The 26,717-nt window shown below is 37.0% G+C and overlaps 1 protein-coding gene across 2 annotated transcripts in view; it reads left to right on the top strand.

Annotated features, from left to right (window-relative positions):
• The window catches only part of LOC135695131 (uncharacterized), an 80,038-nt gene that overhangs the window by 37,585 nt on the left and 15,736 nt on the right, over positions 1-26,717 (top strand). For both annotated transcript variants that reach the window (XM_089109636.1, XM_065214113.2), the window contains exons 18-30: positions 1,908-2,115; positions 2,621-2,727; positions 3,752-3,886; positions 7,293-7,412; positions 9,788-9,943; positions 10,673-10,783; positions 11,199-11,284; positions 12,984-13,056; positions 13,524-13,593; positions 14,068-14,225; positions 19,393-19,560; positions 20,434-20,520; positions 21,661-21,768. In XM_089109636.1, the coding sequence (XP_088965762.1) occupies positions 1,908-2,115; positions 2,621-2,727; positions 3,752-3,886; positions 7,293-7,412; positions 9,788-9,943; positions 10,673-10,783; positions 11,199-11,284; positions 12,984-13,056; positions 13,524-13,593; positions 14,068-14,225; positions 19,393-19,560; positions 20,434-20,520; positions 21,661-21,768 (1,587 nt within the window). The remainder of the gene's footprint in view (positions 1-1,907; positions 2,116-2,620; positions 2,728-3,751; positions 3,887-7,292; positions 7,413-9,787; positions 9,944-10,672; positions 10,784-11,198; positions 11,285-12,983; positions 13,057-13,523; positions 13,594-14,067; positions 14,226-19,392; positions 19,561-20,433; positions 20,521-21,660; positions 21,769-26,717) is intronic.

Consider the following 26,717-nt stretch of genomic DNA (forward strand, 5'->3'; position numbering starts at 1 on the left):
ACGCTAATTTCATGTTATCTATCTTCAAGCTCTGTATGATATGCCCGCATTTTTATGAGAAACTTAGCCCGAGCTCAGAATATTATTGATTTTTGTACTAAAAGTTTCTTAAAGGTTCCCTAAATACCAAATGCTAAAGTGCTACGTTCAGAACACAAAACAAAACATAAGATAGAATGATATAGAACACTTATTTTTCGCAGAATAACGGTGCCTAATCCTCATAAGGAACCATTTCACTCCACTTCTTTAATAGAAGGAGTTCGAGCAGTTTCTCGAGGCTAGGGGTGATCAGTACTGTGGTGTTTTAAATTTTCATTTCAGGGGTCAGGAACATGTAGTCGGATTTTAAAATAGTGTGTAAGGTTGTTGTAGTTAAGGGTAAGCAACTATGATATGAAGGGTAAGCTAACTATTGTATAATGATTGGTTGACTATTTGTGCTGGGTAAGCTGGTAAGCTATTGGCAAGGAAATACACGTTTTTGTGTTAAAAGTATCCATACGAGAAACACGAGGCTTATCTCTGTTGAAAATGAAGATGGAAACTATGCAGGCGGTGCTTGGAGAACTTTTTTAGGGAACGAAAATGTTGTTTGGAATAAAATGTTTAGAAAAGAATCTACTTTTTAACAATGTTTTCACATCTCCAAATGTTTAGTGATAACATGTTAAAAATATGTAAGAACCATTTAAGCTGGAAAAAAGGTTATATTCAGGATAAAAGACAATAATTAGTTATCGGTAAAACAGTTTTGTGGCATACGCAAAATTTAGACGAGCTTATGACAAGACATGGGAAAGCAAATGGTGAGACGATAAGATAAAGGTGGCTTGTGGATGGAATGTTTTTTATCATGTGAAATATAGCTGAGATGCATGCAAAGTAGTGGTTAGCTATTGGTGAGCCATTGTTACGTTGCTAAGCAAGATGTAAGCAATTGGTAAGCAAATGGGAAGCAATTGATTAGCAATTAGTGAGCATTTGATTAGTTATTTGTGAGCAATTGGTAATTAGTAGATAGGCATTTTTTGAGCAATTGGTAAGCCATTGATGAGCAATGGATAAGCATTTTGTGAGCAATTTGTAAGTAGTTGATAGGCAATTGTGAGCAATTGGTAATTAGTAGATAGGCATTTTTTGAGCAATTGGTAAGCCATTGATGAGCAATTTGTGAGCAATTTGTAAGTAGTTGATAGGCACTTGTAAGCAGTTGGTTAGTAGCTAGAAGGCAATTGATGAGCACAATTGGTGAGCAATTGGTAAGCCATTGATAAGTAATTTGTGAGAAATTAACAAGTGGTTAGTAAGCAATTGATTAGCAATTAATGAGCAATTGGTAAGCAATTTATTAGCATTTGTTAGGCAATTTCAAGCAATCGGTAAGTCATTGATTGGGAATTGATGAGATGTTGGTGACATGCTTTTAAGTATATTTTAGTTTTTGTCAGTTATTTTTTTGTCATCAAATTGTGTTTAGGCCGAAATTGCTCACATATATCATACTACTACTGAGAATACTAATTTTTAAGTACAGGAAAAAGAAACTTTAATACAATAGTATGATTAACAATGATAAAAGCAAAAAAGGTATATGATAGAAATATTACAATATTACTTGAGGATTAGTTTTCATTTGCTGTTGAAGAAAATAATTCAGACCAATGATAACCAAACATTTGATTTTGGCATCTCATTTTTTCATTTCAAACTGTCATTTCATCTGTGAAACCCTTTATTCATATACCGTGTCAAAAGTTTTGAATGAATTTGGGTTGCTGAAGAGCTGTTTTTGAATGATTATAAGCGACGCGTTTGAACTTTCCACCATCAAAAAGATGTGTAACTACGAAATTGCTACCATAATGGTGATATCATTGTGACTTAAAGATTTCGTTCATTTTCAGGTGCAGTTTGCAGAGCTCACGCTTGATGCTAAAAGCTTCGTAATAATTGAGGTTTACACAACTGCCTCTGGAGGTTTTCTCGCTGTGACGCAAGCAGAGGATGATCCAGAGGAACTTGCCTGCTGGACATTCATGCCTTTGTGCCAGCCGTTTGCAACTTCAAAGCAGGCCTCGCGAAATTCACGAATGTCAACAGCATCGAGGCTAGGTTCGCTGCTCTTTTCTGCGAATAATTAAAAAACTTAGCCTTTTCTAGCAGTTTAATTCGATGAAATTCTTGTCCTTAGCGATGACATACAAAGTTTTTATATTTTATGAAAAAATGGGTTTATTTACCTTCTTTTTTTGCCTTTCTCAACCTAGGTTATAGATGCTTACAAAATCTAAATTTAAAAAATGCTATATACGTTTAGGAGAATGTATTAAAACAGTATAGATGGAACAACAGAAGCTAAAAAGTCCTTTGAAAGTCAAGAAACCTGTAAAGGATTGATACATATTCATGATTCCTTCTTTTTTCGGCTTGCCTTTGTTCTTCGTAGTGTCCTATCTTATACTGATATAATTTGGTGAAATGGATGTAAAATTAATTGAATAATTAGATGTAAAAACAATCAGGAGTATTTGCTATTCACAATTTTTTTTGCTGTTGAATAACTTTTGAATTTCTTGAAATATGATTAATTTTATGATCTCCGTTCTTAACTGTGTAGATGAAAATGAGACTTACAACCAATTGAAGGCCAACACCGGAATGCACGAAGTAGGTCTTTACAGCCCTCCTGTGTTAGAGCCACGGCAAATATTATCAGGTTTCAAGGTGAGTACGAACCCTGTCGTTACATGGGCAAAAATCCTTTAAATTATGCATTTTTATGCATTTTTATTATGAATATTTCATATTTATAATATGGCAAATTATTTTAGGCTTCTATTTAGATTGCAGTAGAAAAACACAAAACAAATTTATCGTATTTAGCAATGCAGTATGGTTCTCAGAATAAAGCCTTTAGGCTTTTCAAACGAGTGTCCTTTTCATCTGCTTAAAAATAAAGTTAATTACCTACTACGTATTGTCTTGGAGGCTTGTTGCAAAATCTATTAGTTTTTTCAGCTACAATCCTTGCCAAAATAACTGGAACGCCTTCCCATTGCAGCATGCAAATAAACAAAGCAAGTCTAAAACTACCTTACCTAAATAATGACTGCCGCTTCACAAATTTCGGCCCCCTCCCCCCGTACAATGTTGATTTATTTACTCAATACTTTCATACAGCTATCAGTGAAGAGAAGTTTTTACCCTCAGGATCAAAACAGCCAAATTGAGCAACATTGTAATGGGGGGTAGGGGGGGGGGGATTTTTCAAAAAAAGCTTCAGCTTTGCGCAATTGTTCCAACAATTTTGGCAAGGATTGTAGCTATTTTCTGAACACATTTTAACAAATAACTGGCCCTTAGTTTTGTGCAAGTTTACTGTACTTGCCGTATAGTATAAAATATCAAAAAGTTATGGCAAAATTTATAAGGGGACGATAAATCTGGATCTTGTTGCTCAAAACAAAAACATTTTGCTGCTTGTCTTTTCAAATGTTTTATGAACAAGAATTATTCGTTTGTGTACTGAAAATGGTTTTTTTTGTAAGATTGGATTGTGTCATGTTGAAACGTTTAATGTTGGGCTCTTTGACTTTGATTTGCCCGTCATGAAAATGGGTGTCTGTTGTTTCAAAAACAAAAGTTTATCGAAACAAATTAACTGGCAGAGAATCTTGATGCGAAATTTTATATTTTGATCATGCTATGTATTTTCATTCTAACAAGATCTATCGCTTTTCTATCGTAGAATCCTCAAATATTTGATAGCTGCGAGCAGTTTGGTCCTGCCTATATAACTTTCTTCGTCTTCAACAAGCAGGTATTGCCACCAGCACTGCCATCCGACCTGCCTCAGGTTTCCAGCGAAAATGAATGCCCCGAGGTAAGATGTTTGTCTAGAGTTTGTCTTAGAAAATTGTCCGGCGGGTCTATATTTTCGAAAGATTGTCGAGAGTTTGGTACCTTTTTAAAGTCAGACGATAAAATGTCTGGAAAAATCAGTTAAGTTCAATGTAAGCAGTAGCGGACTGGCCCACCGGGGCCCCTTTTTCCAAATATGAGGCTTTCCTTTTGATGTTCCATTACTAATAATGGACATCTCACAATATGTCACAAGTAAGGTTAAACAGGCCGTATCCACACTTTACCAGATTCATTTAATATCGGATTTACTTCTTATCATTACTATCTATCCAATATAAAAACTGAATCCATTTAAGACTGAACAGGTCTGTCATAGTGTGAAAGTCAATAGAGGCAGTTGCGGCCTGGCAGGGAGGGGCCATAACCCCAAGCTGTCTTTTTATAGGGGCGCAAAAGCTTGTAAAAGACGTCAAAAGCTCCAAAAGGTTTGATACAGAATCAATTATACGACCGACTTGTCTGGTTATTAGGTCTCTTGGAGACCAGCAGAGACAAAGAAGACACGTTAAAATTCAAATTTTCTGAGGGTGCATGCCCCCAAATGCAATCCACAAAGTATGCAGATATCTTCATTTTCTGCGCAGTAGTACGGGAGTACAGCTTGAAAATCCTCACATCTTATTATTTGCTTTGGTTTAAGCAAGATTTCAGTCTTTAGCCTTTGGCTAGCCTTTTCTATAAGATCAGAGAACAAAAATATTCCTTTGATCATTTATTTCTTAGATAATTCAAAAATTAGATAATTTGCCTTGCGCATTGTTTATGTTGTAAATAGCAACTGGGGAAGGATGGACTTTTAAATTCTCTTAAAATCTAGTATTACTAAATAATAATTTTTTACTTTTCCATAAATCTAAGACGGGCAGTACTTTTGTATATAAATATAAAAATAAATCAAGGTGGCACCAAAATTCGATACGGGCGTTGATGAGAATCAACTAATTAATTTTATGGCCTTAAGTTCTTCGCGGACGGTTGAAAATTCTGAGCCAATCCGCCACTAAATGTATGTGTTTGTCATGTCATTTTATGATAGACGTCTGGTTCGATCCAGCTATCACACTGGGATTTTAAATACAAGGATTAAAAGCAGTGTGCTTTTATTGATTGCAGTTTCATGCACGATCGTTGAAGGCGCTGATGAAATGCTGACATGAATTCATCCATCTAACTATTTGATTGGTGAAGACAACCTGCTTGTACTTTGATTGGTTAAGAACCGACTAATATACATGCCCTCCCCGAGTATCCTTCCTTCCCCATATTTGTGACAGGTTCATTACATTGGGTAAATATTCAGATTAATTGCAGCATACCAAAGAAAAATAAATCCACATTAATGCAATCATTCATATAAAAGTAACAACAAGTTAAATGAAAAATATAATGTACAAAAGTGAAAGGAATTATCGAATTTTCAGGCTCTGTCTATTTCAAAGCAAATTTTCAATCTCTTTCTACTTCAAAATGAGTTTTCGGTCTCTTCCATAGTTTAGCAAGACAAAAAATAGCTAAATTGTTATCTTTAGAACAATGGAATTTCCGAGATTACATATACTGCGTAGTAGTACGCTGGTCGAACTACCGTATCTCTCTAATGAGCGCTCTCTCTCCAATGAACGCCCCTCTCTAATGAACGCTCTCTTTAGAGCAAAAATTCGAATGACCGTCCCTCTCCAATGAGCGCCCTCCCAAATATAATGGAAACAGATAGAGACCAGCAAATCCTCGAAATAGTCAGTCATCAGCTAAACATATTTAAGAGAAGCTATGCTGTTTGAGCTGAAAAAGGTTTGCTTCAAATCCTGACAAAACCAAACAAAAATCCATTTGATGGTTTTGAAAATTTAGATATTCAATTTGCAACACCAGTTCATATACAGATAGACAAGGGTTCCGACTCACAAGAAATTGAAATCTTGCAAATGTTCATTAGAGAGAATGTGGTGTGTAACCGGCTGAGAAACAATTATCGAGATAATGAGAAAAATTTTTTCCCACCGGAGACAGTCTGCTTCGCATTAAATGTTATTAGAAATTGTGAATTACAGGAGTATCACAGGAGCAACGCCTTGATTTAAGTTGTTTTACTTGGTGTCTAAAGGCGAAATATCTTGCTTTAAAAATAGAATTGTTGTCTAAAAAAATATTTGTGGAAAGCACCTTGTTTACCCCTAAAAAGGCTTGTCTCAAGAATGAGACTGCTTGCAGACACCCAGAAATGTAAGATAGATGAACCAGTTTTAATCGAGTTTAATTTCTTAATTTCTTTTTTTCTTAACTGTGCTTAAGCTGTGTCTAAATTTTGCAAAATCAGATAACAACATAATAGAGGATAAGAAAAATTAGTTGGATAATAACTGCTGTTTGGAGTTTGTCTGATATTAGTTTTGGAAAGGCTGCTAAGGCACGTTTCTTCTTTTTATGATTTGATAGAATGATGCATTCGTAGTAAACTGCCTTTACTGACAAATAGAGGAATCTCCCGATTAAGTTAAAGAACTACATACAGTTTTAGGGTACCCATTTGGCTTTTTTGTTCTTTCGATTTAAACTACTGTATATTACTTTCGTTAACTTTATAAGACGTTAAGAAAACTGGCCAGGATTTTGTTAGAGGCACGATCACAGAATAGGAATGTCATTTCTATTCTGTGGCACGATATACTAATCTTTTCTTTCGATTCAACCGACTATTTCATAAACTTTTCTGAGACTGCAATTTTAAGGAGACTGGCCAGGATTTTGTTAGAGGCTCGATATCCTAATTTTATATCGTTTCAGCCAATCTTTGGCCCCTTATTAAATTCTGCTTTGTCTGTTTGACCATTTTATACCAACTACTGAGCAACTGTCAAAAATTGGGGTGTTACATCCCCACACTACCCTGGTAGTCACACCCAATCTTATTTTGGACCCAAAAAATCTATTCAAAGATTGCAGCTTTCGTTATGTGAAAGAGTTTTTCCGCCCAGGATGTTTGAAAAATCTATTCAGGATTTTTGTGACGTCGATAGACGAAAAGTCTTGAAATGCTAATCAAAAGGTTTGAATCGTTAGAAGGTATTATATCGTCGTGTTAAGAATTTATATGCCTATTAGTTAGCAAAAACACAGCAAGAAAATCATACAAATTTTACTTTTCAAGCTGCATCAGAAAAATTTCTTATTGATAGCAAAGTTAACCACCGTCTTGAATTGTCCTAGAGCTCAGCATTTAAAATTGAAGCTTTAGTAAATGTCCTAATTTAAAGCATTTTCCACACCTCTTGACTGAATATGAATTCATTTTATGATTGTTACAAGTAATTTATGCATTGATTGAAAAACAGTTGTAACATGAATCTTTTCTGATACATTTTTAGAGTGCATGGATACCTAGCGAACGGAAAGAGCCTCTAGAAACACCCTACAAGAATGGTGATGGATTTGAGCTTTATATAGATGCTGGAAGATTTTTCCCTGACAATTGTGCCTTTGTCAAGGTGATTGTTTATAAAGTTATCGTGTTTCAAGAAACTAGGGCTAGTTCACATGGAAACTGTTGCGAACCCTTCCACATCGTTCCGTTCCAAAATGTGAATTGATCTGGGCTGCGAAGGAACGACACATATATTTTGAAACCACGAATTTAATGATCCGCTGGTGGGGCAAATACTAAGTAATTTACTGCTGACGCGAGGTAGTCAGTGTGGGCTTTAAGGCAGATTTCTCCTTCACGCTATGAACGGAAAATGGAAAACGGTATACGGTACAAGCATGCACAGAAGATATTTTGGCATTCAAGAACGGTACGCTTACCGTACCGCTTTCCGTTTTTGAAAGTTGAAGTCATATCAAGGCAACTTTTTGCCACAGAATTCGTACCGTTTGACCTCTCAATCAATTATTAAGTCATAACATTAGCAACAAGCTGTGCTTCGAAATAAGTTACAATCATTCTGAAATACTTGAAATAGTATTACCTATTATCGGTGGATTCAGGCAAGTTTTAGCCCCCCCCCCCCCTTGTAAATGCAAATAATGAACCCTTTTCTACTTTTTGCTATCCTATTTGAGAAATTTTTCGAGAAGGCCCCTCTTGTATTTTACATAGGAACACTTTTAATTTCATAGTTCCCTGGGTGGAACTTTCCTTTTTTATTTTTTCTTGAAACGTGTTTCATCCATATGCGCTTCTCGTATTTCATTCTCTTTTAACTTTTCAACCTTCTTTCAGAAGAAAAAGCATCATTAAATTGTTTAGCATAACCTTTAGCACTACCGTTTTCCTCGTTCCATCCATACCGTGAACTGGAAATCCACCTTTAATTATTGATTTCAAATGTTTTTAATTTTTTGCCTTGCCTATAATCGTGCAGTATGTGGACATCATTGAAGCCTAAGTGGCTGTAATTTTTTGTCTACTGACTGGCTATCTCTTGTTTTTCCTCCTTTTTTAAAACAGTACTTCAAGCTTTTGCTAGACATATTTTCATTGTTCAGTCAAGAGTGTTGTTTTTCATTTTCTATTTCTATTATCTATCTGTTCACGTATTTTCCCAGCCTACTATCCCGCCATACGTCAGAATTGATAAGACTTATGTGGTCCTAATTTTTATGTCTCCTAGCTTGATAGGTATTCTAGATACTCCTTATCTAAATTTTGTAGGATGGCATCATAGAGCACTTTAGAGGCCATGAAAAAAATCACGTATTTGGCTTTAAGCTGTGTTTTTATATACCAGCTCAAAGCAAAATAGTTATATTTGTATTCTACGAGCTCAAAGCAAAAATGCGCATTTTGCATGTATGTTGTTCCGCGTTTTCTGTGAGTTCTGCGTGTTCTGCGTGTTCTGCGTGTTCTGTGTGTTCTGCGTGTTCTGTGATTTTCGCATTTTCGATCTGGCCATGTGATATCTGTCAATTAATTTCACATTCCTCAAGTTGACCCATGTATTTGAAGATTAAAAAAGCTATTACAATTAGAATATAGCTAATAATAGATAGGATTACAAAAATGAATTACAGAGTATTTAAATAGCCCTTGAATTTAGTTTTAGACTTTCAGTTGAATAACCTCAAAGTGTCTTCAAACTTTGCAACATATTATGTTTCTTTTTCTACCTTAACAACTTGATTCAATCTGTCTTTCGATCTTTTACTTGCTTTTGTTCAGAACTCTACTGCCTTGATTTTCCAATACCATCTACTAACGATACTACAATACTATCTACTATCTAATATCCTAATTTTAAAGACTCTGTAAAGAAGAAATCTAAAGAGCGGTTTTTGGCTAACTAATTGATGAGCATATTTTAACTTTTGATAAGCTGTATTTACACTACACACAATCGGAGCTTGTGTTCCCGGTTAAAGTGTCCCAGGCTAGATTTGGCAACGCAACTATTACGGGTTTTACCCAGCTTAAACTTACCTGCATCTTCTGATGAGTTCGTCCTGACTTATTTTGTAAAAATGGAGTCTAAATATAAACTTGGGTCAAAACAAGAAGGAAATAAGCAACCCCATATCAACGCTTACACCATAGTTAGGCCAAATCTAACCTAGATTAGTTTCACCCAGAACAAGCCCTGGTTGGTTTAACCCGGGGTGAATTAGGGTTAATTTTTCCCGGAGTGAGCCTGGGCTCGTATTTGTATAGTTTTATTTAAGCGACAGCCATTGCACCGCTTTTAAAAGACTTCTTCCTTGTTTCGTAAGATAAAACTTGTTCTTTACTTATGTAGCTCTCAAGACTGACTCCATCCACCCTATCCATTGCATTAATATGTCTGGAATATCGTTGATTCCATAGGACCTTGTTTATAGTAAACCAAAGTAAGTAATGTTGCATTCTTTCATCTCATTTGCTCAACAGGTCTTATGCCAGCTGTATGATAACAAGTACACGAAGCTCAAAGATGAATATGATACGGATATTGATCTTGATTTGAATCCGTACAATCCAACATTCGATCTGAAGTTTGAATTCAGGGAGTTTAGTTATCCGCCGACAACAACGATGCTCTTTAAGGTTATTTGATTTACTGCTATATTGATATTGTAAAATTCACCGTAAAAACACATTTTAAAGAGGGTGTGCGTCTTGTGTTGCTCTTTTTTTAAATATTGCTTCATGTCATTTTTCTGCGGCGCTTCATATCATTTTTCCATCATTTTTCCTCCGCCAATATGATGTGTATATGCTCAACTGACTGTGTATATGAAAGTTTATTCAATCAAACTTTGAGGACCTTTTTGTCATGAGCATGTGAAAAAGTCAAAACCTGGGCAATCTTAGGATATCATGTGCGAATAAAGGAGAGGCCACGATAGCAGGCTGCTCGACGGACTCCGGAGGAAATCTTGCGACGAAAAAACGATAAAATAGTAGTGTATAAGGAACACCGCAAGGCGACGAGAATAAACAACAACCAAAGCATGTACAGCTTTGCTTATACGGCATCCAACAAAGCATAACAGACCTGCAAATAGTATCTTCATTAATTCTACCAAATAAAGAGAGACTATCATTTTTCCTACTGTCTTTGCCTCAGACCATAGAGCGAAAAGGTGTCCACAACGTTCCTTGTAAGTCGTTGTTTATTCTCGTCGCGTTGCGGTGTTCCTTATACACTACTATTAGGATATCATGTTTGCAGTAATTCATTGCTTAACATATTCATAGTATAGTATATTATATATTAGATTATAGAAGAATTATTGTGAATTTGGAGCAATTGATTTTTATTATTCTTTCCAGGTGTTTATAATAGACTCAGTCACCAGGCAGGCTTTTCGACTTGGCATGGCTGTTTTACCTGTGTTTGTAAAACCCGGGACTTTTGACAGAGCTGATGACCTAGATTCGAAGGTATATGTTTTTTACCGTTTCATAGTAAAAAGACTGCCATAGTAACGTGGACGGGCGCTATTAGAGTAGAATATTGTGGAACGGGATGAAACTAGCATATTGGGAAGGCAATAACACATTAATTGGACACTAGCAAGGATTGTCGTTGGTTCATGAAGCTTTATTAGTATTTCATCAAAGTCTTCAAGAATGGCTAAACATATCCTATTTACAAAGACCGAGATACAACTTTTGCTTTGGGGTGGGGGTGCAGCCCTGATAAGTAAGTATTTTGCAAATTTTACTTAAGTTTTTTAAGGGAGCCAAGGCCCCCCCCCCGCCCCTCCCCCCGATATCTTGGACCTTGCATATTTATCTTTATTCATCCTATATAGCCGCGAATTTGGGAAATATTGACATGTTACTTTCATTCCAGTTTTGCTTAAACGAAGGATGTTTCCAATTGAAGCTTTATAATGAACTGAAAAATGTAGACCGACTTACAAGGAGTGCTGTAGAAAGGTTTGTGGACACCTTTTCGCTCTATGGTCTGAGGCAAAGACAGTAGGAAAAATGATAGTATCTCTTTTGTTGGTAGAATTAATGAATATACTCTTTGCAGTTCTGTTATGTTTTGTTGGATGCCGTACAAGCAAAGCTGTACACGCTTTGGTTGCAGCTCCACAGTTTCACGCTTACAGTTGTAGGCAACAACAACGGGTAACAACAACAAAAGCATCAAAGAATTTTAACTTGGAACCGTTCTTTTCCACATACGAAAGCATGCTTGTATTTTCTGAGAGCATTATGTTGTCAAGAAAGCTTTATTTTAATTCTGTTAATAGACAATGAAAACCGTATACTTGTGTTTCTCATTGTGCTAATTGTGATTTTCATTGTGATACTTGTCATATTCATTGTGACACATATTATACTCGCTGTAATATCAACTATTGTACTTGTGATACCAATTATGTTACTTGTTATACTAACTGTGATTCTTGTGATACTGATTTTGAAACATGTGATATTAACTGTGGTTCTTGTGATACTTATTTGGTTACATGTGATACTCGTTGTGATACTTGTCATACTCATTGTAATACTTTTGATACTTATTTTGAAACATGTTATTCTAACTGTGATTCTTGCGATACTCATTTTGAAACATATGATACTCACTGTGATGCCTGTGATACTTATTTGGTTACATGTGTTACTCACTGATATACTTGTCATACTCATTATGATACTTGTGATACTCATTTTGATACATGTGATGCTAACTGTGATTGTTGTGATACTAACTGTGGTTCTTGTGATTCTTATTGGGTTACATGTGTTACTCACTGTGATACTTGTCATACTCATTGTAATACTTTTTATACTCATTTTGAAACATGTTATTCTAACTGTCATTCTTGTGATACTCATTTTGAGACATGTGATACTAACTGTCGTTCTTGTGATACTCACCGTGATGCCTGTGATACTTATTTTGTTAAATGTGTTACTCACTGTGATACTTAACATACTCATTATAATACTTGTGATACTCATTTTGATACATGTGATGCTAACTGTGATTGTTGTGATACTAACTGTGGTTCTTGTGATTCTTATTTGGTTACATGTGTTACTCACTGTGATGCTAACTGTGATGCTAATTTTGAAACATGTGATGCTAACTGTGATTGTTGTGATACTCACTGTGATACTTTTGATACTTATTGGTTACATGTGATACTCGTTGTGATAATTGTGATACTCATTGTGATACTTGTGATACTCATTTTGAAACATGTGATGCTAACTGTGATTGTTATGATACTCACTGTGATACTTTTGATACTTATTTGGTTACATGTGATACTCGTTGTGATAATTGTGATACTCATTGTAGTACTTTTGATACTTATTGTGATACTTTCGATACTTATGAAGAAACTTCGATACTAATTCTTATCTCTGTGACACTTGACATGGGTATTTAGAAAATATATTTGCATACTTGTGAACAGGGCTATAGTGTTTCGTCAGATCATGATAGTTTGTATAGTAAGTAACTGCAAAATGTCACAGTAGAAACGAGAGGGCAAAATTTTTTAAATGCAAGACGTTGAACAATATATAAAGAGCTGATGTTCATTATTTAGAATGATGCCTAATCATTTGCCTAGCCTTTCGTTTCGTAAAGAAAGATTTTATCTTGCTTTCATAGTCCTGTTCCGTGTGCCTCTTTATTAGTCAGGATCCTCCGAGCCCCATCCTATCCAGATGGACAACCAAAGCAGGTATGTTGAGTAATCTTTATGCTTTACCAGCTGGTCATTTTTATGCCATGTTAAAGGCAGTCGACAGATACTAAAGGGGCTTAAGCCATCTTTTAGTCAAGAATGTTGACTAACAGATAGCTTAAGCAATTTTGCATCTGTCTATTGCCTTTAAGTACGTGATTGTTGATAAAATTGTTCCTGCTTTTTCTACCTTTCTACCTTTTCTACCTAGCATTTGCATCCATACATACTGTAGTTTCAGATTATTTTTAATTTTAAAATCAAATGATATAGAAACAGCCTTGTCTTTTTACTAGCCTCTCCTCTTTCCTTTTTGTCTCATGTCACCTAATCAGCGCACTGCCTCACATCCTATTTGCAGTACTGCAGTGATAAATTTTGGACTCCCTTTATCTTACCTATGCATATGTCCACCGAATTTGCTTGTTATCAACAAATGAATCATTCTTCCTCGTACCCCGTAGGCCAGTGATTTTCTGGAGGACCAGTGGGAAAGTGAAGGGCTACTTGTACCAAAGCCAAAATACACCGACGGTATTTTTTTTTTTTTTATTTTTCTATTTTCCTGTTAGTATCATTGCTGGTTGATGACAACCGACGTTTTATCGATGGCAATTGGTATGTGCAGCATGTGGTATGTGCAGCATGCCATCATCTAAGAAAATTAATTTTTGTAGTTTGTGATAGAATATGAATTATACTGATCTGCAGCCTATTGTCCGTGTTTCAATACCTTCTTGGTTTATGAATTTTCATCCTTTAAACTTGAAATCATATTTCGGAAGCTATCTACAAAGCAAATGGCCAGGGCTAGCCATTTGCTTTGTAGACATTTTCAAGGATAACTATTGACAGTCATTACAAATGAGTCACGCGTGTTGACGTTTACCTGTCTTTTCAGGGCCCACAATCTCTGATGCTTGAATTTAGAGGAAGTTGGAATCAGGGTAGAGAAATGATAGTGTAAAATTAAGTGTAGCGTTGTAGTTTTTCCTAATCTATTTGTAGGAGTGTATGAGTCAAAAGAATGCAAGCCTAGCCTTTCTGAATGCCGATTGTTGCACGCTTACTTGAATCGTAAATCAACATCAACAAGAGAAGCAATGAAGCTTATTACTGAAGGGAGGAAATCCAAGAATGACCAAGGTCTTATTGACACTGTTAAGGTAAAATTAGTTCCTTGTTTTCTTTTTATCAGTACATAATCCAGATACAAACAAAACTATGATTGATCTTTATAGAATCCACTTGTTACCATCACCTCAGGATTCAAGATACCTGACCAACAGATTCCAATCAGTTTTTTTATAAAATACTTTATAAAGAACACGCATAAAGGTAAGCATTCATAACAAACAGTTTTATTGAAAGTCAGGGCATAATCTCAAAACTTAAACAAGTAAATAATCTCAGAATTGTTGACAAAACATTACTTTCCAATTAATAGATGATATGTTGAGTTTCTTCATTATTAAAGTTCAGGTAGATAGTGGTGTACCCTGGGTACCAGACTCACTATATAAGAATATTACTGGTACCCAGGGTAATAATGGTGTGAGTTCCAGCAGTTTCCGTACAAAATACGTCTGTTAGTTTTGCAGAGTAAGCAGTTGGAACATGCATCTAAAAAAAAATTTTTCTAGCTTTAAGTAAAAGGCTACAAATCATATTCCGCTAATCCCATCTTCCGAAGCAGTCCCTGTTTTCATGACACTAACTCGTCGATCTTTTTCCCAGAACAAGCAGCAATTGGGTACTAGCTTCTTTGCTGTGGCTAGTGCATTTTTCTTCAAAATGTGGCAAACTGTGAAAATTGAGTTTGGGTTGTTAAGTTTTAAACTTTAGTTTATAATTATGGGCAAGATTTGTTGCTGCTAGGAGGACTGGGTCATATAACTTTGTAACCCTGTGGCATTGACACCTTACCTAGCGTCTACTTTTATTCATTTATGTGATTGGCTAGTTCAACATGGGTGTCTTGAAATCTAGGCGTGATGATATAAAATTATTTCCAATTTTGAAATATCAAAAAACTGCAGATAAGGGGGAAGATGCGCTGATATTGAAATACCAGTTAGCGATTTATTGTCCTTTTGGAGATTCAAAACTGGGAGAGATCTGCTGCAAGAAAATGTAGTGAAGATTTATTTTTAATCTTATCATTCAAAAAGGAATTTCTTTTGCTTTTTTTTCTTGAATAATAAGTTAAAATCTATTGAATGATAACCTGCCAGGGGCCTTATTTTGCCGCTAAACTGTTTGACTCGTTATCTTTTCTTGCAATATTCAATTATTCACCATGCTATAGAATAATTTAGAATATGACCAGAGAATATGACCTGGATAGTCTTGATCGAAGCAATGTCTTCTCAATGATGTGAGAAAAATATTTTAAGCTCCATGTCTGTCTTAGTAGATTTAGTAAAAGGTGCGGCTTTTAATTATTTGCAGTTTCTGTCTTCTAGTTTGACACGCAGCCCAATAGTGCAATCGTTGTAATATCTTTGCAATGCCTGAAAATGCCTTACCACTATCATGGATTTTCCCCGATATCACCAAGTATCCCTATTATTTGAATTCTCCGAATACAATTAGGATTGAGTTTCCCCAATCTTATTGGGTCTTGCCATTATCATTGTTTTCCCAACATATTATTGAGGTTACCCAATATCATTGACATTCCCTTATATAACTGTGCTTCCCTTCCATGATTATCTGATTAAGTTTCCTCTGTATATCATCGAGCTGCCCGAATTTTCTTTTCCCAGTGTCGTCGAGCTTCCTTTTACCACTGAGGTTTCCCAATGGCATTAGCTTTTTTAATCGTGTTGTTTTCCCAGTAACATAGACTTTCTCCAATAACATCGAGGTTTCCCCAATCGATTTATTGTGCCTACATTCCAACTATTGAAATTAAAGAATAAGGTTATTTTCAATGATTTTTATATCGCTGACGTTGACAGAATAGACAGTAAAAACCTTCCAGCAAAAACGCAATAGAATGGTCAAGCTAATTTCAACCAGGCTAGCTCCGCAAGATGTCCATTCCGATCATTTTTTGTTTATCGCCTGGTGTTTGGTATCTTGTATATTTACTATCTTTCTTTAGAAATTTTCAAACAAGCTTCTAATAAGTTTTTGGAAACGTGCCATCGTTATCAACAAAGTTCGACGACAAAATTCAAAGAACAAGCGGTTATTTGAATATTCTGACGGTGAACTACGAGTTATTTTATTCAGGTCCATTATGAAGCGACATTTAGGCTCTTTGCTTTAGCAAGAGTGTTTCGACAGTAAGCAGACATATCGTGACTTTTTGAAATAGTGATTGCTCAACACGGCGTAAATTCCGATGTTTTGTACCTCGCAGTTTTGAATATTTCCTTTCCTGAAATATCCTGTCCTTTTTTGAAACTTTTTAATGTGTTTAAGTTTCTAATATTTCTGAATTTCGTTTGCGGAGACACGCCAACAAGACTGTAAACATCTCCTAACGGTTAGAAGCATCTTTGGGATCCACTTTAGGGTTTTTCTGGATAGTCTTAAAAATAGATTTACCTTTTAGTGTAACGAGAATTGAGCCTTGTTATGTGCGATTCGTTCACTAATAAAATCATCCTTGACTAACGTGTCATTTCCAAACCCAGCGTGTCTTATTTTACGTGCAGAGAACACGGAGCCAGTGAGAGAGACAGTGTGTTGCCTGTGTAACTCTGATGTGAACTGAACTGAACTGAACTTACATAAAAATTAACATGCTTATATACAGAAATGAATTAACACTAATGCTGTAAGGAAAACAAAGGATAGGAAGGGCTAGGCTAAGTGTGAATAGTTTATGAATTGAGATTTAGGTAGATGTGTAGGGTTGATGAGGGCCTAAACAGTGGTGGCGCTAGGTTTCCTCCGACAAAGGGGCTAGCACTTCCGACGGAGGGGCTAATTTTTTTAGAGAACGATAGGGCTAGGGGGCGACAAGGAATTGTAAGGGTACTGGAGACCGAAGGCGAGCGTTGCGAGCCGAAAATTCGGGGGGTCCGGGGGTACTCCCCCGGGAAAATTTTGGTGGCTACACCCATTAGATTGGCTAAAAATGCTATCAAAATGGTGTAATCGTGTTTTTTACTACGTTTTTTGACATATTATTAAGGGCACGTATTAATCGTATTAAAAGGACTTAAATATTAAAACGTATAACATACCACGTTCGATTTGCTCTTCGTCTTGAATTTTCGAAATTTCAACTTCTTGTTCTTCGGGGTCTTCTGTTGTTCTTTCAGTTTCAAAATCATTAACCTTTCGTTTCTTTGGAAAAGTACCGCCTTTTGATTGAAAAAATGTTTTTATTTTTCTCTGCTGCGAGTCCGTTTCAACTATTGCCGTCGTAGGAGCAGTCCTTCCCATTGCAGCCAAATCTTTGTGCTTGGACTTCGTGTGGCGGGCAGCGTAATCATTGTTAAATACGTCATTACATATACTACATCTAACACTGAAACGGGTAACATTTGTTGCCATATCGCTATCGCACAAAAATATTCCGATGTTGTAGGTTGGTTATAGCAAGCAAGATTTGGACGAACTGCACTATCCATAACATAAGATCAAATTTAACAGCATGCGGAAAACACCTGGTACTGAACATCTAAACAACCAATTCAAACTTCTTATAACAGATTATTATTTACCATGAAATTGATGTGTCGATGAGTTGTTTTGGGATGAGCTTCCTGAATTCTGATAACAGTCCTTTTAGAAATTTCTATTTCCGCCAAAACTTAAAAAATTCGCTCCGACAAAAAAAATTCAAGCATAATTTATCTTCCGACGGAGGGGCTAGCCTCCTCCGACGGGGGGGCTGTAGCCCCCCCTGCCCCCCCTCTGGCGCCACCACTGGGCCTAAACAAAAGAGAGGAAATGTTGACATAGTGATATGTTCGTAGAGTGTAGTGATGAGGTAGTGATGTGAAGAAATTACTGTAAGTAAAATAAACAAAGTAAAAATGGATGGCGATAGGTGAGGAAAAATTAGAATGAATGGAATCACTACATAGCTCCCCCCCTAGAATGCAAGCGATAGCGAAGGATTCGATAAGTGTTAGTATGTGGTTAGCTGCGAATAATTAAGACGATAGAAATATACGTATAAAAATTACTTAAATGTTCGAATGTCTATTTGTTCGTTGACTTGCTTTCGTGTACCTTGCGAGGGTCTGCAAGCAGCGATGAAAATTGCCTTGAATTTGCGACGTAGTCCGATGTTGTGCAAGGTTTTGTGAATAGGTTTACCAGGAACCTGCGATGAGTGAATTGCCAAGGTTTTGTGAGTTGGGTGACCAAGAACCGGTAGAGTTGTTTTGCCAAGGTTTTATGAGTAGGGTAACCAAGAACCTGCGAAGAGCGTGAGACACTGCCGAGCACCGGAGAGTGCCGTGGAGCTGCCGAGGATGTGAGGCGAATAGAGACACTTGTGTCCGAGTGCTGTGTTGTCTAGCTGAGCTCGAGTGTGTGACAATCCAGTTGAGTGAGTGAATGTAGCTGACAAATTCGGTTGAGTTGAGTTGGGTTGAAGATAACGTCGAAGGATGTTGTTTTTAGCCATGTCGGGTCACGTCGTGGTCACCATTTTTAGTGTAACGAGAATTGAGCCTTGTTATGTGCGATTCGTTCACTAATAAAATCATCCTTGACTAACGTGTCATTTCCAAACCCAGCGTGTCTTATTTTACGTGCAGAGAACACGGAGCCAGTGAGAGAGACAGTGTGTTGCCTGTGTAACTCTGATGTGAACTGAACTGAACTGAACTTACATAAAAATTAACATGCTTATATACAGAAATGAATTAACACTAATGCTGTAAGGAAAACAAAGGATAGGAAGGGCTAGGCTAAGTGTGAATAGTTTATGAATTGAGATTTAGGTAGATGTGTAGGGTTGATGAGGGCCTAAACAAAAGAGAGGAAATGTTGACATAGTGATATGTTCGTAGAGTGTAGTGATGAGGTAGTGATGTGAAGAAATTACTGTAAGTAAAATAAACAAAGTAAAAATGGATGGCGATAGGTGAGGAAAAATTAGAATGAATGGAATCACTACAACCTGATCATCATGTAGCAAACGAAGAAAATTTATGTTCTACAAGATTCAAAAGCTTTAAACACAATTAACAGAGGAAATTTATACAGAATAATAGACCTTTAAAGCACGATTCTACCTTCCTTACGTTCAACTGTTCTCGAGTTCGTTCGGTGCCTCGTTCTCCCTTTGTCTAGCAAATCAACTCTTAACTAAAATTATCTTTTTCGAATTGGTATCCAATTACCTTGCCTTTTTAGAATTTGCTGAAGAATTGCCAGAACTGTCCAAAGGCGGATTTGATGTATTTAGCAAAATACAGCAGCAAACATGGTGTCGTCATTTCAGTGGACAGCGCCCAAAACCTTCCTTGGTCTGGATTCACTTTTGCGACATACTGTTTTTCACCGCCAGCATCATTTTACAAGGTGATGTCTTAAAAAATTTCAATTGGTTCCACTGTTTAAGCTGGATCATCTATGATTTACGAGCAAGCGAGTCTTCTTCTATAGTAATCTTGTATAAGTGAACTAAAATCAAACCCTGCCTAGTTTTCATTAGTTTTCTAAGTAGGTTTCAAAGCTTTTGGGGTAATGTCCGGAGAACTGATGGACTCCTTCGGTTTAATCACGCAAGTCACAGTTCTACACAAGGCAACCAAATACAAGTTGTGTAATGATCAATTTCACTTAGGAAAGTTGTCTATGAAAAATTAAAATTTTTCCTTACTTTTCCTTACAAATGTTCTACTCTTCGTTTCCAAGGCACTTAAAATTTGCAGTTAAAGTAAGCTGGGTTCTAAATTCGACCAAATGAAGCGATTCCATCAATGATGTCATTTTAGCCTCTTTCAGGGAAAATTTCAGGGAAAGCACATTTTTCACAAGTGCCCCGATTCTTTAGAAAATGTTTTGGATGTTATTTTTATATAAATTTTTTAGATCAAGTAGATATATTCATAGTAAATTGTTTCCCTATCTTCAGCCTCGTTTGTTCTATATAGCGTAAAGATTGTCTTCCTATTAATTCACTGGTATTGGGCCATATTTCCAACACAAGGTTTAGATGACCAGGAATATTTGTCCTGATTTGAAGCTCATTTTATGAAATGCACCACCTAAAGACTATAGGATTAGGCCATAATAGGATTAGGCCATAATTTCATTTTGAAATAGTTAACAAGGCCAAATTGTTTCTGGGGTCTTCCATCTGATCCCCATGTGATAGACCACTGCATTATTTTCGATTTTATGTTCTAACGCTTGCATTCGATGTAAAGCACGCATATCTGGTTATTTCAGGGTAAACTCGATGACCCGGCGGTCCTTGTAACAAAGCTCGATTTGGATGGATGCATTCGACTCCCAAAGTGGGCGGATGGAATCAAGGTAACCCTGCTGTACATTGTCCTCAAACCAAGTAGCTTTCAGTGGGCAAAATCATCTTTCTCGAACAATCTTTCCCCCTGTTATCAAGCTACCATTTGGCACCAGTTAGAGAGTTTGTTTTTTTTGACAAGTTTCCATTCTTCACAATACTTTCTTTACTTAGATTTTTAATAATATTAAATGAAATGATCAGTAAAGGTTACTTTGCACAGCAGACCGATTTGTACGCCTCTATGACAACGTTGTAAAAACATACAAGCATAACAACACAACACACAACATAACATAACATGACATGACATGACATGACATGACATGACATGACATGACATGACATGACATGACATAACATGACATGACATGACATGACATGACATGACATGACATGACATGACATGACATGACATGACATGACATGACATGACATGACATGACATGACATGACATAACATAACATAACATAACATAACAAAGTTACCGGCAGTGGTTCTGTTCATGTCGTTGGGGATGAGGGTGTTTGCCAAGCCAATGAGATATTGCTCTTTAGCTCGACGAACACTCTCTCGTTTGTCGTTGAAGTTGAAGTAATGGTGTAATGGCAAGGTCGTTGATGGTATGAGCTGGGCTGCAGAAATGTTCTACAACACCGGACTTGTCTTCTTAGGTTTTGTTGACGCATAATTGCTTATTCAATATATTGTCTCCGTTTTGCCGATTCCATCCGCAGTTGGCACCTAGGGTTTAACCTTTATTGCCCTGTAACCTATATTGCCAGCTATACATTTTCTGAAGAAGTGGGGTTATGACTCGGTTCACGAAGGTCTTTAGTTTTATGGGTTATGTTTTCACTGATGGGCCTGAAATACTGTACCTTAAAGGGAGAGGATCTTCCTTCAAAACTTTATTCGACGAAACACTCAAAGCAAAATATTTCTATGAGGTGATATGTCTTTACACGGCTAATCTGTTAAGTGTTATTTAAAAAGGGCTATCAGCCAGATCCTTATTTCCGTTGAATTTCCCTAAAAATTTTCGATAGACATCATTTTTCCACCCACGAGCTTTTTGTTGGCCAAAACCACTGACCCTCTGCCTAGGACATCGCCTATGCTACCTAATATGATACTGAATTTCTTGCAGGTATTTCCAAGAAGAAGGTCTCATAGCAATCTTGTCGTAATCGTCCACCTTTATGAAGTGGTGCTTTCACAAAAAGAAGGTCGTATTGAGTTCTCCTTCGGAGCTCAGGTAGCGTATTTGTTATTTCTACATCACTTTGCAGGGCCGCCGGACGCAGGCTTGAACGGGGGGGTCAAACGAATGAAAAGGGCACGAATTTATTTTTCTGAAATATTAGTAAGTGCCAAAAATGGTACAGATTTCATTGTAATTTAGAAATTGATAAAAATAATGACACATGGTGGATATGGTGAGAGCTATCTTCGCTGAAAGTAGACATGGTTATTTTCTCCATTTAGGGACCATGCACTCTTGATCATAATTAATTGTATAGCTTCACTAATGCGTTTGTTGCTGAAGACATGCCAAGGGAATTTTCTCGCGAAAATGGCAGTCTCCTTCGCAGTTAATATCATTCATCACAGGAACTTAAGTTTTTTGCATCAAGACCAAGTAAAAATTTAAGGAAATTCAGTAAATGGTCCTCCAACAATGCCCAGAGTTATGTTGTTTCACCTAGTTTCTTAAGGCAGAATATCTGGCATTGAAAAAATACACGCAATTTATTTATCAGAAAGGGGCACTTGTTTATACTTTTTGCAAACAGGGGGGCCTGTGCCCCCGAGCCCCCTGGCTCCGGCTGCTGTGCTTTGTAGCTTAATGACCTAATTATTTTTCTTTTTAAATATTTGCATATCTTTAGCAATATTTCCTCTCTGTTGCCAGTTTAAAACGGACAAAGTTTTGCAAACATAATCACCAACGAGGCACGACAGAGGGGCGTCGTATGAAAGGTAGTTCACCTAAAAAGAGCAACAAATTTTTTTTGCAATCAAAGTAGAGATTCTAGTTGTTCTGTGCCCATTGCGCGCTCAGTGCCATGTTGTACCAAAGGTGGAATGAACTGACCGGAAAACTGTTTTAGACTAGTCCAAATGCCCAACCTGTTTTGGTACTTTCGCCTTTTTATTTGTGATCATTCTCCAAGCTTTGACAAGCAAGCAAATATGCTATTTTCTTAGATATTAATAATGCTAGCTAACTGCAGTGCTGTGAATGGTACTTGACCCTTTTTACATTTTCGGATATGATTGGCACCCACCACTCCTCTCGCAAGCAAATATTTTACTAAGTGAGCTAGCCTACTTTTATGGCTATAAATTTGTCATAGATTGTTTTGTGGTAGAGGGCCTTTGTCATAAAGCTGATGAGTTGTGTGTGAGCACGAAAGCTTCGCCTGAAAAGTCTCAAAGAAGGTTCACCCTTCATAAATTTTAGGATGGCGCTTCTATTAGTCTTTACTTTTTCTGACACAAGCAACAATTTTAGTTGTGCCGTGACTGGGATATTGGTTGGAATTTTATTCAGTCGTGGTGAAGTGCCTTGTCACATCAGATCTCATGGACATCACCGGGTTTCGTGATATTTGTGGAATTAAAATGCTTCGTATTGGTCTTCGACCTCTCCACTTTATTTATCACGAGAATACGGAGGGGATTGAGGCATTATATCAGCCTTAGTTCTGGCCACGACACGCAGATATCTCAATGTGTTCAAATAGACGACTGTCTTAGATATAACGTTGGAATTAAAGTACAAAATCATAACCAACAATTACAATAATATAAATAGTGAACAGTTTTTTGGCGGTACAGAACTAACGAAAATGCCGCCATTGTGTAGACAGAAGGAGTTCATTTGGTCTCTTGGGCTCCAATGGTAATTTTTCTCTAAGCACGCGACACTGATTGGTCAACTATAGTCAACTATACTAGCTTGCATTTTTCTGATTGGTCTTTTTTCGATCCACAACTTGGTATATATTTTTCATCGTGTTCTTTCAGACCCTTATGCTGACGTTTTATGCTCTGAGGAGTGTCAGACGAGAAAGCTTTTAGCCAATTTAAATGGTTAATTTTAGATAAATTCGATAGATAGATATATTCGTTATTGAAGCTACAGATTCTTTAATCAGTTTTATGATTTCTAAGACAGCTAAAGTGCTAGACAGACGATTGTGAAACTTTTTACATCGATCTGCTTCAACATTGATGAACTTGCTATTCTTAAAACATATCCATAATTTATAACAAGGTGAGAAGGGAGGAAATAAATGGGAGGAGGGTGAGGAGGAGAGGAGGGGGCGATGAAGATAGGGGAGAAGGTGAGGAAGATAGAGTGAGAAGGAAATGGGAGAGGAGGAGCGGGGAGAGGGACAGTGGAGAGTGGTAGGGGCAGGGTAAAGGGTGGGGAGGTGAAAGGGGAGAGGAATTCTTGTACTGAACATGCCAACAAGCCTGTGTGCAGGTTTTCTTCAATTCACAGGCCCCTAACTGGAGATGAGAATGAGGACTGAAAATATTGTTACGAAAGGGGGTTCATTTCATTCTTAGCAATGGTGTTCAAGTGCTGATGATGTATTTCAGTTTCAACTGAGCGCATCACAAATGTTTTTTGATAGAGAATTTCGACGTCTGAAACCGCTATTTATGAATTCCCGTTTATTAAATGGCAAAAAATATGCTTGTTTCTAGACATAAGCTATAAGAATTTTTCATTTAAACCAGCAAGGAATTACAAGGAATTACAAGCAACGAAAAAGTAAAACTTATGAAAACTAGTAAGTAAAGTAAAGTAAATTAAAGTAAAGTATAACTAATGAATGAAAGAACGACAAATTAGTTGACTTGGAGTATGATGCCTAAATCGAACGGAAAAAAGTAATAAAATTGATTATTTCTAAATAAACCAAATGGTGAAATTAAATTAAACTTTGTAAAGCAAATGTCATCATTAGCTTAGAACAGTTAACAAAAGTTCTTATCACGATAACGAGCTTGAAAAGTTTCTAGAGAGGTAATTTCCAACCAAAGTCTATTCAAATTTATTAGGTTTGAATATTAAAAGGTTTCCTTAAGATTTGAATAGCGTTTCGTAATTCTTTGCAAGTCTACATATTTAAAATTTTCAAAAGAAAGGAAAAGTGAATTCCCAGGGAGCCATTTGTTGAAATCTTTAAACGAGAGAAAATGGGTTTTTAATTTTTTAGTGTAATTCTGGAGGAGCTATCTTGATATAAATTAACTTGATTATCGAAACTGATCCCAGGATTGTTGATAGGCAACAGAAAAGGCAGAAGTAGAGCGAACCTGTGGGCGCGACTCAGTTTCCTAACCTAACCTAATATGATGAGAGTGACTACTTTGATTTCAAGTGCTTCGGGTACAAACGACATTGCTTATTGGTTTTCAATAAAATGTTTTATTTCTAGAAACGTTGGTAAATGCAACATGTTCGCTACTTGCGATCAAATAGAGTTACTTTCTGCCATTAAAATACAAGATAATTATCTACCGTGGCTGAATGTACAAATCCACTCCTTTCCGCTATGTTTTTCTTTCTTCGACATCTTGCCTGACTCCATCATATACCGCTAGTTGCTTGGCTCTATACCGTCATCTGTATTTTCGCACTTCCATTTCATACATTCACAAGCCGTCGCTGATGAGAGTTTGACCATTCTCTTCACCGTATTACCATCCTGTAAACAGTTAACACGCACTGTTTTGAATGTAATATTCCTAGGCTGACATGCATTGCATGTGTATCCGTTATTGAAGTCATAGCCTGTCAGGCATTGGCCCTGGCAAGCCGTAACCGGTATGAGAGCTTTGCACTGTAAGCCATTCTCCCTGTGACTGTACCAGTAGATGACTGTCTTAACCATACAGCTTGAAGTAGGCTTCTCTTGCAATGCAGTTCTGCATTTGATCAGGATCATAACAAATAGTAAAGAGATAATGACCTTCATTTCTTGCCGCTTAGCTTGAGAGTCAACAATTTGGTGCTTCTGTTGTTACTTTTCCTGAATGCTCTGGAAACTGAATTACACCAGGCGGCACCACAGCATTTATACCCACAACGCAGCCTCGTTCTATTTTTAATTAATACTCTAGCGACTATCAACCCATGCTGATATCGTACTGCGAAGTGAGGCAAAAAGCCGTGTTTGTCCTATTGAAAACGAGTTTGTCCCAGTTTGTCTAGATGTTTGCATTGTTTTAACCTCGATGGATAGTTAAAAGACAAATGTTTTAAGCTAATTTTCAAATGATTTAGTAGCCCACCACACCCAACAACCCCCCCCCACCCCCCCCCCCCCCCCCCCCCCCCCACCGCTAAATCCGTCCCTGTATCTTAGGCACAGAATAGATATTCTGTGCCTTAGGTGAGAGTTTTTGCATAATTTCTAATCAGGGCAGCAGAGATGTTTCGGAGTTCCAAGGGCAAAGGGCACGGCCGAAAGTCGAGGCTCCCAGCGAGAGGAGGGAGCAGAAAATGTTTGTGACCACACCCTTCAGATAAGCTTAAAATGCATTACAGAATATTTCTTGCAGTCATTTCTTGCAGTCATTTCTTTGAGTCATTTCTTGCAATCGTTTCGTTTTAAATATTATACTTTCTCGGGCATACTTTAGCTATGTTTAATTAATGGCTTTCCTAAAGTGGAATTCATTACTTATCAGGCCTCCTAGGGCAATTTGCTTATCATGGATATCTTTTCAAAACTCTTTCAAAGGGAAGGCAAGCAAATGGGAAGTGCTGTCATTTCTGCAGAAATGAATGTGCATTGAAATGAAGCGATTTCTTGAAAGAATGATTCCAAAATTGTTCGGGAAATGAATCATGCTCGTTTTCCAGACATACACTAGCCCCCGTTTCAGGGTCATTGCACATGCGCATTATCACTCGAACACTTTTGCGTGGAGAACACAATCTTTTACCAACTTTACGCCTTCTTCGAGGTTAATAAGTTGTTCTATTCACATCAATCCGGCTTCAGAGCCCTGCACTCAGTTTTGACGTGCTTATTGAAAAATAGTACTCATTATTCGTACTCATCAAAATCTATAGCCGAGATAAATGAAGCAGTTAATTCAGGCCTTTAAAGGCTTCAGATTTGGTTGGAAGGTAATAAACTTTCCCTTAATGTAGCCAAAACGCAAAGCATGATCCTT

This window comes from Rhopilema esculentum, chromosome 8 (assembly GCF_057945365.1).
Source record: "Rhopilema esculentum isolate cy_ngs chromosome 8, ASM5794536v1, whole genome shotgun sequence".
In the NCBI taxonomy this organism is placed as follows: Eukaryota; Metazoa; Cnidaria; class Scyphozoa; order Rhizostomeae; family Rhizostomatidae; genus Rhopilema; species Rhopilema esculentum.